A 12198-nucleotide genomic window follows, 5' to 3' on the forward strand; every position below is an offset into this window, starting at 1 on the left:
AGGTGGAGTCCTGCTGCTCATCTAAGGTTTCAGGAAATGAAAGTTTGATCCGTTCCACACACCGCAGCAGGAGCTCTCACACAGTAAGTTTGTCTAACTGAAGATGCTGCTACTTCCGAGGAATATTTAGTTTCGAGGACAGAGATTCGAACTACTGAGAGGATTTTTAAGAGTCGGCTGTTATGATATCAACACTAGCAAAGAATGAATAAGCTTTAAAAGAGTGAAGACAGTATGTACCACATACGTTACATCTGTTTAGTTTTGCGGCAAGGAAGCAACAGAAATAGAAGCATAAAATTATGATAATATGGGCTTCCCTAATTATTGTGATGTTTTCATTTAGTGTAAATGAATGATGGAAGTATAAAATCATTTCAACATTTGCTCGATACCCCGCCCTCTGTTGATAGAGAAGTAATGGCTGCGTTTATGGCCTCCTGTTATTTGTTTAATTCAGCACTATAGAGCTTTAATAACTTTTTCTCATCTATTCTTACAGCTGCAAAATCATTTTAAAGTCACTTTCACTGACATTAACATCAAGTGACTACTTACTGTCCTCTTCCGGCTTTCATTCGAGTTCATTTGAACCAATATGCATACAAATATTATGTTCACATTAGAGACCAAATGCACAAGAGACCTTTCTGAACATTTTAGAGGAGAAAAGGATTTGTTGCAGGTTCTCACAGCTGTCTCTCTTTCATCTTTCAGGATAACAACACTAGCATGTTGTCTGCTTCCTGGACGTCATGGCCTAACCTCTTCTGCATCCATTTATTATTGTGTGCAACTGGAGGTCAGCATTAATTTTTCAAATAATTTTATAAAGTCTGTATAAACCTGCTGAACCGGACAGAGTTTGGAAAAATAAACAGCCTGCTTGATGAGGTTAACTGTGCACCATAGTTTTTCAGGTAATAACTTTCTGGATTCTTGCATTTTATGCAATTTGTTGTCCAATACCGAAGAATAGCGTTTATGACTCATGGTGCTGTTTTGAAGGAGGAAAGCTGAACCAAAGCAAACTGCTCTATCGAATCAGACATTCTCATCAAAATGTAAACAGTGTTGCTCATTTCAGAGGCAGGAGACTGTTAGATATGGATACAGAAATACTTACTTACACCGAAAGGATGCGATAATAACAATAGCACATCCAAGGAAACGTTCACAAACTCTACCTCAACTTTAATGCTCGACATGTAAAGGATCACTCCAGTGTTTGAGTTTCGAACCAACAAAACAAAACCAACGTCCTCTGTAATATTTACATAACCCTGACAAACGTGGCTCAAGCACTGATTTGAACAAAGAGCATTGTGTGTTTCCATACAGTAACATGCAAAACTTATTCCTTCTGTCAATTCCATCAACTAGGCTACAAAAAAAATAAAAAGAGGCACGATATGACTTAAAATAAAATAAATGTATTACAGTTTTTTACAATTGCTAACAAGAATTTTTCAGTCCTGAGTTTACTTTTTCAAAACTCTTCACACTATTGTCTGTACCAACATGCAGCTTACACAACAGTTAATTTCACACCCAAAATGCACCAAATCAACCAAAACACTGCATACTTGTTTAAATCAAATAATTTTACAAAAACACCAACAGTAGTTCTCTCCAACTGCAACACAATTACCAAAAAACACTAACAACAGGTAGCATTACAGTAGATGCATCATTTTATGGGAATCTTTGTGTTCTTTATTGTTTTGGTGGTGTGTATGTAAGTCTTTAAGTATGTATGAATGGTAAGTCTTTATATAATGTACAACGGTATACAACAGGAAGTTATCGAAATGCAACAGGAAAACTGGAAAAGCTTCACTTTGCTTTACAGTTTTTTTCAATAGCTAAGATGCAATGGTCAAAACTGAAGCCACTTTTTCAAAACTCTGTATTACCAACTTGCATCCTGGCCAAACAGTTAATCTCACCTCCAAAAGTCACTCAAACCACCAAAACACTTCAAGTAAGCCTCAAAATAAACTCGTTCAGCCAAAACACTGGCAACAATACCTACTCAGAAAGCATACATTGTCACTCATAACACACTGACCTACAAAACACTAACAACAGGAAGCATTACGTACATTTGTTGAACTTTTATCCCTGAAATGTGACTGATATTTTCATATAAATCAGTATTTTATTATAGAATAATGTTGTTTTCAGTCACTTTGATACATTTCTCACATCTTGTTCAACCTCCACATCATCTAGTCGCTTGTGCACATCATATGTAAAAGCAATTTCTCAGTCTTTTGAGAAATTGCAAATTGCACATGCTTTGACACTTTTATGCAAATTATTATGTACATTTGTCTGCTGTTTCCTACATTATCAATTGCTTACTCATGTTGATCACAATTTATTACAGTATACTGGTTCTTTGTTGAGAAGTCTTACCCCCCAAAACATCTAGACATAAGTTCATTGCGTAAGTCACTACATGCAAAATGGTTGAACACGTCATAATCTGCATTTTCCTACATGTGTCTATTAAACTTGTTTTGTAAATGTGTCCTACAGTCTAATTAAGAATCTGTGGCCCAATAGACAGGAACATCAACCTGGGGGGGTGTTTTCATGTTTCCATTTCTTAGTTTGTAATTGTTTCCGTTGTGCTATGCAGTGCTGTAAAATAGTCTTGTTTTTTTATTTTCTGCATCACAATGACATGGTGTCAACAAATTACAGTGCATACAGTAAAACTGTAACTGTGAATCCTGTCCAATCTCTTGCAATGTTTACTGTAACTCTGTACTGTTGAAATGTATTTATGCCTTCTGCATTTTCAATCATCAAAAGTTTAGTCATAGTTTACCAATACAAATAGTTTTGCAAATGTACCAAAGTGACTGGAAAAAAATGGAAGAAACCTGTAACATATTTTCACTTTATTGACTGTACTATAGTATATGTTACAAGAAAGAATCAGAAATGCAATCAGTAATTTACTTGTGAAAAAAAGAAGTTCCTGACATTTCAGTGCTGCAATGCACTTTTTTTCCAGTTGTTTACATAGTTAACACTGGTACCTGAGACCCAATGACCACAGTCTGTAATTGATGTACCATCCCCTTGAACGAGTTCTGCTAAAATACAATTCTTTACACTCAGCTTGAAGTTTTACAGTAAAACCGAATTCGAAACATCACACATATTTCTCTAAAACATAAAATGGATGTAAATGTTCTGCAAAGATTTTCTATATATACTGTATCTGTCCAGCTACAGCAAAAATTCAGGAAATTTCCAAACATTTTGTTTTGAACGTGTTTTGAACAGTTTTGGACACAGTGTGTTAGCATTTGAAAAATGTGCTGCAGGTATTTAATGTTTTGCAGGTCGTGAAGTAGTAATGGGAAAAGAGTTCATGGATTTTGGAGAAAGTGGTCATTGAATGCATTTTGTATGAAAGCAATGAAAAATGATTCACAGTTTGGTCCAGATACACTTCTGTTTTGCTGACTGTGTGAAGAGTTTTGACAATGTGACTTCAGTTTTGACCAATGCAGGTTAGCAATTGAATAAAACTGTATCTTCACAGCCATCAATTAATTAATTCAAAAATAAGCTAGAGTAAATGAAAATTGCAAGGAAAACAAAAGTCTGCACTGTAAATGCTTGCTCAAAAAACAAAACAAAGTTAGTTTTTGCCAATCAACTTCCGTCCTGGAAGAAGAAGATTCTGACAATTGATGCCACTGTTGAGTGGGTCACATTTGGCTGCTCTCTGAGACCAGTCTCTTTTAATGACAGCCCATGGTTGATTACCTGGTTACCATAGTAGCCCTAATGTCATCAGAGACTACAGCTCTTGGTCATCTTTGCTGTTGTCTTACATGAAATTTACATAATTTCAATCAATACTATTTCACTACTTGTCTCAATAATCCTCTTTTTTAGAATTTTGAATGTATTTCAATGGGGTTTGTAATTTTGCAAATTGCTGTCCATTTGAATACATGTAAGGTTTTGAACTTAAATTTAACAGTAACACTATGTAAGAATTTGCAAAATTGGCTGTGGATACACATGGTTTTTCTGGTGGTTGACTTTGAGTGAGAAAAGAATTCTTGAATTTTGAAAACTGTGGTTATTGAATGTCTTTTACATTACATTTATCTGATGCTTTTGTCCAAAGTGACTTACAATTGCTATATATGTCAGAGGTCACACGCCTCTGGAGCAACTAGGGGTTAAGCGTCTTGCTCAGGGACACATTGGTGGATGGTCACAGTGGGAGTCAAACCCAGGTCTTCCACACCAAAGGCAAGCAGCTTATGTATGTGCCACCCCCACCTCTTCCTTTTGTGTTAAATCAATGCATTTTGTATTATAGCAAGGCAAGAGTCAGTCTCAGTTTGGTCCACATAGACTTCTGTTGTGCTAACAGTGTGAAGAGTTTTGAAAAAGTCAATTCATCATTGAAAAAATGCTTGTTCGCAGTTGTAAAAAACTGGAATCTACATGTTTGTAGGTCCTAATAAGTATACAATATTCACCAAATATTTATATCCCTGTGTATTTGCAATTTACCCCTAAAGGTCAGGTTGAACAACAGTGCCCGACAATATTCAGTCAATACAACACAAATGACAGCTGCTCAAATGTTCAATAGAGCAAAATGCACATTTAAATCCAAATCAAGTCATTATGTAAGGAGTGTTTTTTCTATTTCTGATGAGATGAACTTTATAACTCATCTCTCATTCCTGACATTTCATTTCTTTTTGATTCAGCAGTGTCAGAAAAATTCCTGCTGGCGCCGCTGAATTCAACAGTGCTACAAGGCTCCGATGTGCGATTCAATGCCACTGTGCAAGGAGAAATGGAGTTCATGACCTGGACTGTCAGAGGGAATCTGGTCCTCATTGTTGCCAACAGTAACGTAACCACATTCTCAAATCAGTTTTCAGCCAGAATCTACTCCAGTGGTGACATCAACTGTGTGGAGTTCACCATCCATAGCGTCACCCGCAGGGAGTCCGGCCCGATCATCTGCGCTGTGCTGGGGGAGTATGGATCAAAGACAGCACAGCTTTATGTACAAGGTAATGTCACCACATACCAGGCTGCAGTTGTAGGCTGTGTGTTTAATGACTCTGGGCAGGGTGGTGTTTGGTATTTTGAGAGACACATGCTGCTTTGTAGCAGTCCTTTGACCTCTTACCTCACTGTGTAAGCAAAAAACCCAGAAGAGGAAGTTCCTTTCAGGGTCATAAATAAATACAAAATGAGTGAGTTGGCTGGCGCATCTCATGCCCTTTTTAACTCCAAACAGAATTGTTTGAAATTGAATGGATGGTGGTAAACATGCAAGATAATGTGCACACTGTAAAACTTAAATTAAAAGCTTTGTCCCAATTAGACACTTGTCCCTTTTACTGGCCTGATGTGGCTACATGCTTTGACAAATAGACACGGGTCTCAAATAGAAGCCTGGCCTGTTTTTCATAGAAGTTCTTTGGATGTATAAAACCTCTTGAAGCCCACCTGAAGGTCACTTGCTTGAGCTAGTTCTAAACTGCTTAGATCGCGCATACAAATATAAACGTTAAACTTTTAGATCAGTTAGATTTTCCACAATTTAATCGTTTAGTTCATTTTATGAAAACAATGAGTAACATAGTATAATTCATTACAGTGGGCAATTACATATTAATATCCTATGTGCCACACACACTGCCCTCACCTGGACACCATCCTAATTATACTAATTTTTTTAATACTTAGTTCAATATTTCTACATTCACTCTATGAAAAGTATCTGAGTGTAGCTGCAAGGAAGCTGTTGTGACTGGGATGTACTCAGGAGGGCAGCAGTGAGCTCTTTTCATCTGACTTTTCAGCAGCCTGTGGCAATAACAAGCCAAAGAATTTCTGATGAAAAAGATGACCAAAAATTACAGTATTTTAGATATTCACACACACACACACACACACACACACACACACACACACACACACACACATACTGGATGGCCAGTATAGTGCTCATTATCTCCCCATCACCTTTAAAGGGAAGCTGCTTTACATGTAGAAACTATGTTAATTTCAGTTATTTTCATCTGTACTGACACAAGTGTCTTTGAATGTTCAATTTGTGGAAAAACTTCCAGCCATGAATATGACAACCTTTTGTTCAGGGAGAAAGAGTAAAAAATGTTGCTGCTGTAAAGAGGGAAGTTGAGGACAGCCTAGTAAAACATTTACAGCCTGTATAACAGAATTCAAACAAATATAACCTACTGGTGAACAAAATACAACATAAGACATCTTTTAATTATTATAAAGGTAGCCACTGTAATGATCATGCTGCTGAAGAAGTTTTACTGTCAAAAGTCATACACCATGGCAAGATTGAGCACAGCAACAAGACACAAGGTGGTTATACTGCATCAGCAAGGTCTGTCCCAGGCAAACAGGGCTTTACAGGTCAGTGGTCTGTCAAGGAAACTTACTGCAGCAGATGAAAGACACATCATGCTCACTTACCTTCGCATTCGGAAAATGTCCAGCAGGGCCACGAGCTCAGAACTGGCAGAAAATAGTGATGCCCCGGTACACCTGTCTACTGTCCGGAGAAGTCTGGTCAGAAGTGACCTTCATGAAAGGAACTCAACGGAAACACAGGAACTGGGGTGCAGAAAAATGGCAGCAGGTGCTCTGGACTCATGAGTCAAAACGTGAAATATTTGGCAGCAGCAGAAGGCAGTTTGTTTGTGGAAGGGCTGGAGAGCAGTACAAGAATTAGTTTCTGCAGGCAACAATGATGCATGGTGAAGGTTCTAGTGTTGTGTCGTTCAAAGAACGTTTCGTTCATAAGACCTAATCGTGTATATGACTCGGGTTGAACGGGTTGTCTCAGTGAGTGATTCGTTCATTTTCACGCATGTGTGAAGGATCTTGGACTCTTATGTTCACTCGTCACATGGCAGCTGCATGGGCTCCGTCAGCACAGGAAACAGAACTGATTAGTTCACGACTCATAGCAACTTTGGGTCTCTAGGTCTGAGTCGTTCATTTGTCACGTGACAGCTAGTGTGGAGCAGGAATGAACGACTCGTTCAGCGCTCACATGGGTCCTCCTCAGTCTTTCATTCACTCGGCAGGCTGAGTGACTGCCAGCGCCGGAGAATGAGAGGCAGGTCACTGGACTGATATAGTATAGCTATTTTGTTAACTATGTGACATTTAATAAAACATAACATTATTACAGCGCAGTGATGTTGTGCTAAGTTATAGTTTTAACACAGTCGCTCCGTAACTTTAGTCCTGCTAGTGTTTAATATTACAGCTAACAGCTGATGAGAGTTGTTCTGGGTCCGCTCCACTTCAGAGCCCTGAGTTTTACCTGGAGCCGAATTACCTCCGAGGTCGTCTCCTCTCCAAAACAAACAGACCTGGTCATTAAAACATTAAAACACAGCCACGTAGCAACGTTAGAGTTAGCTCTGTTTACAGCTAACGGCTGATCCAGGTCCGCCAGAGAACGCAACGTAACTTTACCTTTTTATTTATCAACAGAGCCGTGCTGTTGTTTCACAGCTCTTGGCTGGTGAACAACCTGCAGTGTTTGAGAGCGATGTGCTCATGTGTGTTTCTCTGTCTGCAGAATCAGGACCTGATGTGGCCCATTCTGCGTCCAGACCTGCCAAACTGCTGCTTTATATGTGTTTATTTCTCTGTTCCTCTCTCTGTGCTGGAGTTCTTTAAGAACTTGTTGGCTTGATCCAGATTATTATTGAATTTTGATAAGAGTGTGTTTATTCATATAGTGTTTCAAGCTTATTATTTTAATATATTTACTGCAAATCTGTTATTAATATTTTACTCATGGATAGGGACGTTAGGCTACTGTATGAATGAGCACTTCAGAGATAATGATAGTAATTATATACATAAGCCTTTATATGGCTGGTTTATGTGGCTTTATCTGGTTTTATACTACTCGGGAAAGATTGTGAAAATGGAAGGATTTAGCCAGAGTAGTGGTGATTACATATTGACAACATATTTTTTTACATGGTTTGAATTTGGTTGTGGGCCCAGGGGGGTTTATATAAAGATGATATACAGCAATAAGAGGCATTATACTTTGTCAAATAAAGCAAGCCAAGCAGCCTTCCCTGTTTGAGAACGGCGCTGTTTTTTAATCGCCCACTAGAGGGCTGCAGCGCCGCAATAACCAGCCTAGTTAAAATGAACGAAATGACTCAAAAAAAGATTAGTTCATTTTAATGAACGAGATTTGAATGAACAAGTCTGTCAAAAGACTCGAACTTGCCATCACTAGAAGGTTCATTGAAAGTTTGGGGCTGCATTTCTGCAAACGGAGTTGGGGATTCGATCAGAATTAATGGTCACGGACACCAAAGGCATAGTCTTATCCATTGCGCCATCGCCATTTTTCTTTTGTTCACTCACTTTGCATTTTGGTAATAGACGAGTTGAGCACAGATTGTTTTTCTGCAAGGGGACGTTAATGAGGGACACTGACAGTTCAATAGCAAACACTGTATAAGTACTATAGATTTATAAAATTATTTATAAAACAGTGTAGCTGAAGAATTGCTAACCCTAACCCTCATTTGGGAGGTGGTAGTAATATCACTTCCCAAATTAAGCAAAGAACCTAATGGGGACACAACATGTTCTCATCTCTCAGTGACTAAGCTGACTGGGTCAGAATTCTAAATGCAGTATTGACTAATAATAGGGCTGACTTAACCTCCCCTCTGTCCCTGTCTTTATTTCTCAGAGAGCGGTTCAGTAACCATCATGGGAGGAAATATGACGGTGGTGCAGGACCAGGAGGTGGAGCTCCAGTGTGTAACATCTGCTTGGTTCCCCATACCTACTGTCAGCTGGATCCAAAATGGTGAAGCTGTGGACAGCAACCTGTACAACACGACCAGCATGGCTGATGGGGATTCCTTCAACTCCACAAGTGTCCTGAAGTTTTTGGCAGTTAGGACGAACACATTGGAGTGTCTGGCGACTGTGTCGACACTAACAGAACCACAATCCAGCTCTGTCTTCTTGGTGGTTGGTAAGAAGATATTCCACAGCTTTTTTCTCTCAATGCGTCTGCTGTCATAAAGACTCCTCCCAGTTTTGTTGCATAGTTAGTTGGCTATTAAACGTACTAAGGTGGAGTCGGATGTAAAACGTTTGTGCTGTGGCAGCCCACTGACAGTGGTATCAATCAGACTAATGCTACTGCAACACTGTAGGCCCAGTGAGGTTGTATAGCAGTACTTTAAATTTAGAAGCTAACGTCAAAGTGCTAACATGCTTTCATGCTCAGATTGATTGACTAATTGAATTGTCACGTGCTGATGTTTAATGGGTAAAATGTTTACTATGTTACCTGTGTTAGTATAGCATGTTAGTATGCTAATTAGCACTAAACGCAAAGTACAGCTGCGGGTGTTGGCAAGTCCATCTGGGGTGCGTTTCCCAAATGCATCGTTGCTACCTAGCAAGTTCTGTGGTTGGAACTATGCAGTTGTAATGCAAATGTTTCCCAAAACCAGAGTTAAAACTATGGAGGTAACTACGTACTTAATTTATTACATGAGTCACCAGAAGGTAAAAGGATGAAAAAAACATTTAGAAGAGGGGTGTTCTCTAGTCTTTATTACAAACACATATAAAAAGAGACAACATACAATTCACGAAAGTACTTTATTGAATTCATTCTTGAGAGCTTTCATTTCCATTATGACAAAGAAAAAAGAACATATATTTAAGCTATATCAATTTATTAGGCTATATACTATTTGTATTGTTGATTTTATTAATATTCTTGTTGATTTTCTTGTTATTGCTGGTATACAAAACAATAAGAAAAGCCAAAAAATAATAATTTTGCATAATAATGTAACCTGCCTTTCGCCCGATGTCAGCTGGGATTGGCTCCAGCCCCCCGCAACCCTGTACGCAGGATAAGCAGCATATAATCTAATCTAATATCGGTGACATTAACTGTCAGAGCATAATATGACAAAGTTTGTGAGTTTTGCAAGTTTACTGCTATAAAAGTCAGACGGAACACATCAGGAGACATTGTAGTTCAAACTATGTTGGTTCAAACCACTGTGGTACCAACAAGGTACAAAAGGTTTGGGAAACCGTCGTACTTCAGATGTTGGACAGTTTAAAGGTGCATTGTACAATGATAGCTAAATGCTACCTTCAGTCATTGTACGGGAAACGGACTCCAGGTAGATGTTGAGATATGTATTACATGGTGAGTGAAAACTTTTGTAGCTGGATGAAAAGTCCAGGGGTCACCGATGACATAAGGATTCATCCTCAGTTGTTTCAGTCTGGGCAAGTGGTGGACAGACTGGCTTTACCATCCCTAGAACAACGCATACATAGTGGCTTTAACAAACAATATTTCTTTCATAATATTGAAAAAAGTTAGACACATTGCTTCTTTGCCTGATGTAGGATAATGTGATTTCTTTAATACATCTCTACTACATTACATGTCCATGTCTTAGAAATGTCTGAGAATCCACAAATAGATCCTCTCTACACTTGATATTAACATATGACCTGCATAATTGAAGAATAATCTAATAAAATGGATTTTTAACTGAATAAAAAACCCATTTAACACATACTGTATAGAAATTACATTAACAGCAACAACCCTGAGTGTACGGTTTCAACCAGGACGTGCACACAGATAGCGCGGATAACATGCTGTCCAAGATGGAAAAGGAGTGTGACAAGTCCATTCTTGCAGCAATCTGCATTTTGTAGGGGAAATAGAAAGCCTATTTTGATGCGTATAAGAAATATGTGTAATGCTTCTATCCTCTATAAAAAAAAGTGTGTGCAGGGCAATTCTTTTAACTGGGTTTCTTTTATGTTCAATTTGGAAACAGTCTGGATGAGAAACCCGCGATGTGTTAATGATAAGGGCTTATGGTGAGAATGAGAAGGCTTTGGATAAGCAGCGCCGTCGGTTTCTGTGCAAGGTGTAAACCTCAATATGGCCCATGTGAGATACGTCAGACTAAATTAGTTTTTCTCTCCCATTAGCATCCTCTGTTCATGTTGTAATAGGGCTGGACAATAAAACAATAACAGAAATTTTTTTTCCAGTAATAATATAACAAATGTTCAATAAATATTCAATAAATGTTTGATATTATTCACTTGAATCATACACTAATTAGGACTTTATTTATTTTATTAAGAAATTTATTTTGTTGAGGAAAAAGGACTGAAAAACCTTTACTTAATTTGACTTGTGCATATTTGTTGACAAAGATTTTATCATAATTGTTTTGAATGTCCTATCTCAGCTTTGTGTTGACCATAAAGAAGAGTATTAACCACAATTAACCATCAGGTTCCCCTTCGAGGGAACTCGAACTGCGTCGGTTACGACACTATGGGAACGCCTCTAGGCGAAGCAGGTCTGAACGTGAATGAAATCACTCCAATCCTATTGGCCTGTTGCTAGAACGGTAAGGTGTGATGGAATAACCGGAGGAGTATAAAGCACACCTGTACACACTCATCATTAGCTTTTTTTTATTTAGCAGGCGCTCTGTATGTTGTTTGAAGAAAGCTCCAGTCCTACAAGCAGTGTGTCTTACCTGAAGAAGAAGTCTACCAGCATGTCCGGCAACCAGATTTACAGAAGGTGTGTTTTTTTTCTTGCCCTCGGTACATCACGGATGGAGATTCTCATGAGATGTGTGTCTCATGTTTGGGGATGGGTCTCCCAGGGCCGGGCTCCCTGCATCCAAACATATTATTAGCAACTGGATTGTTCAGACTATTTCCCTGGCCTATCAGGTGCGCGGTTTGCCTTCACCTGTAGCCGTGAGGGCTCATTCTACCAGAGGCAAGGCGGCCTCTCGAGCCCTCCTTTCCGGGGCCTCTTGCAGGATGTTGTTTAGCGGCTGGCTGGGCCACTCCGCACACATTCATTCGGTTTTACAGTCTTGACCTTCCTTCGGCACCTGGCACTCGTGCGCTCTCCTCTTAGTCGTGCCTTTATTGCACACAGGGGCAGGCGGGGTTTTCGGCACGGTTTAGTGGGTATCTCGTTCCCATAGTGTCGTAACCGACGCAGTTCGAGTTCCCTCGAAGGGGAACGTCTCGGGTTACGTATGTAACCCTGGTTCCCCAAGAAGGGGAACGAGA

General features: G+C 39.1%; 1 protein-coding gene across 1 annotated transcript in view; it reads left to right on the forward strand.

Moving 5' to 3' along the window:
• The first annotated feature begins 732 nt into the window (after positions 1 to 732).
• igsf5a (immunoglobulin superfamily, member 5a) overlaps positions 733 to 12198 on the forward strand; it is a 16345-nt gene continuing 4879 nt past the window's right edge. The window contains exons 1-3 of the mRNA XM_046040831.1: positions 733 to 802; positions 4761 to 5072; positions 8783 to 9073. Of these exons, the coding sequence (XP_045896787.1) occupies positions 733 to 802; positions 4761 to 5072; positions 8783 to 9073 (673 nt within the window). The remainder of the gene's footprint in view (positions 803 to 4760; positions 5073 to 8782; positions 9074 to 12198) is intronic.

Source organism: Micropterus dolomieu, linkage group LG23 (assembly GCF_021292245.1).
Source record: "Micropterus dolomieu isolate WLL.071019.BEF.003 ecotype Adirondacks linkage group LG23, ASM2129224v1, whole genome shotgun sequence".
Lineage (NCBI taxonomy): Eukaryota > Metazoa > Chordata > Actinopteri > Centrarchiformes > Centrarchidae > Micropterus > Micropterus dolomieu.